Here is a 6,814-nt window from a genome sequence, read left to right as displayed (position 1 = left end):
AAGAAGAAGAAGAAGAAGAATGGGAATAATGTCTTCTGCCTATCTCCAGCAAATAGGACAAAATCTAATAGGCTAAAATTGCAGCATGGAAAGCTCAAGCTAAGCATCATGAAAAACAGTGAGTATGGTAAAGACTGGAAGAGATTGTCTAGGGATTCTGTTGTATCTGTGTTGGTAGAGATCTTTAAGATTAGGACAGAAAACTATTTGTCAGGAATAACATAAGTATAATAAGGCCCTGCCTTGGGTTTTTTTCTGACCCATTTTTGCACATTACTGATAAAACAGAGTTGCTGTTAATGAAATATATACAGTTGTCCTTTCAAAATAGCATTCCAAAGTTGTACAGCATTTTGTGACAGTTTCTTGCCATCACAGAAACATACCATTGTCAAATTGATTCAGCTGATCTCACCTTGTTTGTAGCTGAACCACTCTTAAGTGCAAAACCATTCAAGTCAAAGCCCTGAAGTGGTTTCCAACTGACCCCAAAAGTCTGTTTTATGTTTCATCTTTGTAAGAGATTCCACTGGATTGGTGTTTATATTTATGATTCCCCAAATGGATTTTCCTAAATTAGATAATAAGTCAGCCCATTCTACAACCAAGACTATGTTTCTTAAAAGGAGAACAGAAGGCCTATTCTACATTTCTACAGAACTTGCTGTTTCTTCATCATTGGGTTTTTTGTTGTTGTTGTTGTTTTTTGTGATACCTTGCATATTCAGGATGTTAACACTTAAGCATTTAACAATTCATGATAGTATTTTCAAACTGTCCTTCAAAACTATGTGTATAGAAAGAAGAAACTTGGATAACCAAAAAAAAAAAAAGACACAGGTATGCTGATATCATGATAGTTCTAAGAACCATGGTTTTATATATACTCTATCACACAATTCAGAATGAATTAAAGAGCCTAAAAGACAGTTCACTGTAATATTGTGAAATTCTTCACGCTCCAGTTATGAAACAGGCTGATCATATTTGTCAGCCAGCATTTTCAGAGACCAAATTAAGAGTTTTCTATATTTCCTGTCAATCCTCCCTAGAAACACAGACCTATTGAGGGGGCAACTGCACAGATTTATTTATCCTGTCATCATTTTTACTTCAGATGTAAGAGAGCAGAGAAAAGCAGCGCTGAATGCATTTTCTTTTGTGACCACTCCGTCAAAAGGGGATTGACATGCACCATAACGTCTGTATAATGCTAGAAGGATTTGACAAGACAGTAAAAGAGGCACAAGTATTCAGAGCAATGTTAAAGTTTCCAGAAGAGAAAACAGAAAAACTAAGAGCAGGTATAAGCCACAACTAATGAAAACAAAACAAAACAAAAACAACCAACAGAAAAATTAGTATAGAAAACAAAACCACTGGGAGCAAATAAAAATCATGGACAAATACCAAATGTCTTAATAACTTAGTGCTGCTAAGAGCAGATTAAAGATTCTTCGCTGAGAAGCAATGCATGAAATGCATATGCTGTATGCGCACCACGATAGTTGAAAGGAGGAAGGTACTTTGCTCAAAGGATCTCTAATAATACACAACTAAGACCAGTTCCAGGGTACTCTTGCTGAACTCTGAGATCTTACACTGAATGGTATGAACAGCCCTTTCTTGGTTCTTTTAAGTCAAGGCTGAATTTGTTGCGTAAGGAAAAAAAAAAACAAACAAAACCAAAGAATCTCATTCTCTGCTAGCATCTGCTATTAGCAACATACATCTTGTTATCACTATAATCCCAGAGACCACAGTGCTACACTATCTGCAGATATCTCGGTCCTCAAAACTAACTTTGATTTGTAAAGCATAATGCAGATTTAATTTGGAGATAAAACCTCTGACACATGGTTCCAGGGCACTGAATTTGAGATTGAAAGAATTGAAAATTGAAATTTCAAAGAAGACGTCCCATCCACTGCAGGGGGTTGGAACTGGGTGGGCCCTATCTAAACCAGGATTCTGACCAAACTTCCTTTTTACTAAGGACCTGATTGACACAACAGCTTTGTTGCGCCCAAATTTTGTTCCTTCTGAAAGGGCAGCATCTTCATGTTAAGTTTTAAATGCATTAAAGAAAGCTGAGAAAATAGAAAATGGCAAGAGTTACTGCTTCTTCCTACATTGTAAGGCAAGCTGAGCGATGCAACGAAGGCTGGAACCTCATTTGAACTATTACAGCAACTATAACTCCAGAGGAAGAAACTACATACTTTTAAGCTTAATACATCTTGTTCAGGGAGATCCAAGCAGATATTCAAGTGTAAGCCAGAAACTCTGCCCTGACACATTATTGATAGAGTCCATTTTTAGGAAAAACAGTTAATGGAAAACTGTTTCAAAAGGCTGAAGTTTTTTCAAACAACTAAATAATAAAAATATTAATAGGGCAAAAGTGAAGGAACAGTCAGAGCTCTGATTCTCTGGAACAATTCTGGTACAATTTGAGGCCCTATCTCAAGTACTGTGGTCGGTTTTGAGCCCCTCATTACAAGTAACACATTGAGGCCCTGGAGTGTGTCCATAGAAGGGCAATGAAGATGGTGAGGGGTAGGATGTAATGTAGGACTTCTCCATCCTACATTAAAATACTACTAAATGTCAGGCTAGTGAGTATCGCTAATCTCAGCTGTGTACATTTTCAGTTTGCTCCTACAATATATAATCATACAAACTGAATTTTTCACAGAGACCTATAATAACACTAAGGATGTTATGAAGCCAAATGAAATGGCATGACAGTAAAGTCTAAACTTAAGATAGAAATAAGAATAAATGTTACTTCAACAAATTAAAGAGCCTTTTATAAAAGAATGTACAGGGGTATTTCAAAACAGATAGGGAATCCAGGCCCTTTGAGGGAACAATGGGTTCAGTCAGAATTATAATGTTACGTCTAGACTGTAGACCATAAGGCCAAAAGCAAATGAGTAAGTGGAAATGACCTGAAATATTAATGCCAGGGAATATACACCATGTATTTTCCTTCCTAGACCCCATAATGCTTCTGAAATATAAATAAAAATCAATAAATGAAGAAGCTAGATTAAAACTATTAACTAAGCTAACCTTTTAAATCACACAAGTCTGTGTGTGCAAGTTCAGTATTTCAAAGGATGATATTCTACAGGAAAGGTAAATCATTAACTCAAGAAAAATATGTTGATTATCCCAACACAAGGAACAAATTAAGTTATCAAACAATTAGCACACATTTTGAGTAAGTATCAGTAGAAATAGCACATAAGTAACATTCATATAAGATTCCCAAGGGAATACAAGTGAAAGAGGCAATAAGATAAGTATTCATACCAATAGAAGACTCTCCCCTAAATGAAAAGGAGATTTTTAATTGTGAAAAGATCTAATTCCTAAATAGCTGTAGCTAAAGATTCCATAAATTAATCCTTGAAAAAATAAAATTTACTACTGTTTTTCACAAACATTTGAAAGAATGAATTGCATATACATGTGAAAGACAGAACTAAAAAAAAAAACCAACAAACTACACAAATATATTATAGACAACTGCTTATCAAATGAAATCTTATTCCACAGTTTTTATTTTAAAATAGAGTAGCATCTTAATGAACGCATAAACAAATAACTTGGAAACTAGTTTTTTTCTTTCGTTTCTTCGCTTAAAAAATAGTTTGTGAAACCCTGAGAGCATCTATGTATGAAATACTCCTGCTCTAACTATAATTAGCATGTCCCACTTAGAGGTAGCTTCCTTATCTTTGAATGCATATTGATTACTTCTCCAATAGCACGTAAATCAACGTCACTGAAACTGATATACAGTATTGGGTACTCAGATTGTTATGGCCATACTAGATGCTCTTCGAGGTTTTTACCTCTGACTAAATTCACCTGAGTGTCCTCCACTGAATTTCCCCCAATGAATATGTATTTGAGGAAGAAACATATTCTGTGAGGCCAAGAACCAGGGAGCACCATGAGTCAAAAATCAATCTTGATCTTAAAATGGAGTTAAGCATATAAAAACATTAGTAAATCTCTGTCTTGCATGAAATTAGTTTATCCCATTATATGCTTTTGGAGAAAATAGCTAATAATTCTTACATGATATTATAAAATACTTTTTGGGCCAAGTACTTACTGCTTCCTGAACCTGATTGTATTTCACAAGAACATTCTGAGGCTATTCATAGAATATTTCACTAGCTCCTTTGCTTATGCAAGATAAATATTCTTAAACAATAAAATATTTTTAAGAAATAGATGTTTTTAGGATCTTTATAACAGCTGTAAAACCTTAACGTATTCCCATATCTTCACAGCAAATACCCTTAATAAGGCAGAGAATTTAAGAGCAAACTTAGCTGGATATGCAAAAGTACTCTTTTCTGTTAAAGTACACAGTATGACAGAATAAGTGTCGGGTTAATACAGGTTAAAACTTCTATAGAGCATACATCTATCATACAGTAATCTTAGCAAAAATCTTCAAAACCTCTATTACATTTTCTGTCCAAATCTTGACAGTTATGAAGTACTAACATTGTAATATAAAATTTGAGCTCCTTTTAAATATCTTTCATGGAATTTGCCCACAGCCAGGTTTGGACCAGGGTGTGACACAGAAAGATAATAAGTTATTATTTATAAACAGAATTAACTACGTATGATTACTTTAGGCAACTGTAATGACAAGTTTCTGTAAAATGTATTCAAATTTCATTATATGATTCCCATGTTTTCATTAAAAAAAGGTTAATGGTGTAAGCCTACTGTTTTATAATCACTTCTGCTTCACAACAAAAAAAACAGACACACATCTTATTTCAAGGTCTATGAGCCAATGGTCAAGTCCTGAGTATTCAAACCGTACTCAAGTTGAAACTAGATGATCATTGTGGTCCTTTTCAACCCAGGCCATTCTGATTCTATCATTCTATGAAACACAGTCTCTAAACATGTACTTCAGATTACATTCTCTCTGTTCAACAAATTAATTTCTTATAAATGTTAATAACTTTATAATGCAAGTCCATACTCTCAAATACTGCTGCTAATGCATTTTCCTACCTGCAAAGGGAACAGGTGCATCCTTATCCAAAGCAACAAGAGGAGGATCCAAAATTACAGTATCATTATTTTCGGTTATGATTCCATGGTACGATGTCTCAATCCAGGGCTTATGCTTGTTCACTAAAGAAGAAAAATGATCAATTAATTTATAGTTCATACACCACTAGTTTATCTTATCTTCTTTGAAGAGAAAACATTTAACACATATCCAATATTACTATTCAAAAGTCACTTCCAAGGCCCAAGTTTCTTTATAAACATTCAAATGACAGTACAGGCATCCCTCCAATAAAGACACCAAAATAAAGAGCCAATTTTCAAAATGTTTTTAATGTGTTCCCAACTGTCCAACATAATTATGGTCAGATACTTTTAAAGGAATTGCTTTTGGTTGCAAAACTCTGATCCAATTAAAAAAATGTCCAAAGACATACAGCTTTTGCCAAGATTCAGAAGAAAGTAAAAAGGCAGGCAAGAATACTGTACTCCAGGCAACTACTCATTTTACATCTTTAGAAAAATACCTAAAAGTACTTCTGTATTCTGTACCTTGCAGAGAATAAACCATGCATCATCAGATTGTCTTACTCCTGAATGTTTTGAATGTGACCCTCTCTTAAAAACCATCCTCTATTTATTGACATGGTAACATGACTTGGTCTTCCTTTCTATTTTGTAAGCATCATAGCTTCGCTACACTTATAAAACACAACTTAGATCACACAGTCATCATCTGACTTTTACATTTTCGTAACTCCTATAGAAGTAATACAAATTGCAATTTGAAGCATGTTCTACCACAGGCATCAGTAAATACTGTGCTAAGCATGTCTCTCACACTACCACCAAGTCCAGATGCAAGATAATTTTCATACATATTGTTTAGTTGTGTGTATCAAACACTGAGAAAAACACCTGGTGAAGTAACAGAAATCATCCATCTCAAGACAAGACAGAAGATTGACACTTAAACAAAAATCAAATTTAACTAGCTAGGATTATTTAGAACAATCACAGAATTGCAGGAGTTGGAAGGGACTTCAAGAGATCACTAAGTCCAATCCTTCTGCTAAAGCAGATTCTCTACAATGGGTCACACAGGTCAGTGTCCAGACAACTCGAGTATCTTCATAGGAGACTCCATAACTTCTCTGAGCCACCTGTTCCAGCATTCCGTCACCCTTACTGTAAAGGAGTTTTGCATGTTTGTAGGGAACTTTCTATGTTCAAGTTTTAGACCATTGCTCTTCGTTCTATCGCTGCACACCACCAAGAAGAGCCTGGCTTCTGCCTTCCATCTTCCTTTAGATATTTACTAACATTAATTGGATTGCCCTTCAGTCTTCATTTCCCCACTCTAAACAGACCCAGGTCACTCAGCCTTTCCTCTTATGGGAGATGCTCCAGGCCCTCAATCATCTTTGTGACCTTCCTCTGGACTCCTTTTAGAAGAATCGCAGTATGACAGAATGGCTTGGGCTGGAAGGGACCTTTTAGATCACCTAGTTCCAGCCTCCCTACTGTAAGCAGTAACACCTCCCCCTAGTCCAGGTTGCTCACAGCCCCACAACAAACCTGGCGTTGAATGCATCCAGGAAGGAGGCATTCACAACCTCACTGGGCAACCTGGTCCAGCGTCTCATCACCCTCACAGTAAAGAACTTCTTCCCAATATCTAGTCTAAATCTTCCCTCTTTCAGTTTAAAACCATTTCCCCTCTTGCCCTGTTGCTAAATGCCCTTATTAAAAA

General features: G+C 35.6%; 1 protein-coding gene across 1 annotated transcript in view; it reads right to left on the bottom strand.

Moving 5' to 3' along the window:
* Positions 1 to 6,814, bottom strand: part of LOC104912639 (calsyntenin-2-like) — a 163,929-nt gene that overhangs the window by 52,376 nt on the left and 104,739 nt on the right. The window contains exon 5 of the mRNA XM_019618862.2: positions 5,062 to 5,184. Coding sequence (XP_019474407.2) covers positions 5,062 to 5,184 — 123 coding nt within the window. The remainder of the gene's footprint in view (positions 1 to 5,061; positions 5,185 to 6,814) is intronic.

This window comes from Meleagris gallopavo, chromosome 11 (genome assembly GCF_000146605.3).
Source record: "Meleagris gallopavo isolate NT-WF06-2002-E0010 breed Aviagen turkey brand Nicholas breeding stock chromosome 11, Turkey_5.1, whole genome shotgun sequence".
NCBI classification, from domain to species: Eukaryota; Metazoa; Chordata; class Aves; order Galliformes; family Phasianidae; genus Meleagris; species Meleagris gallopavo.
The sequence above is the reverse complement of the archived record's forward strand: the minus strand, read 5'-3'. Positions and strand labels throughout refer to the sequence as shown.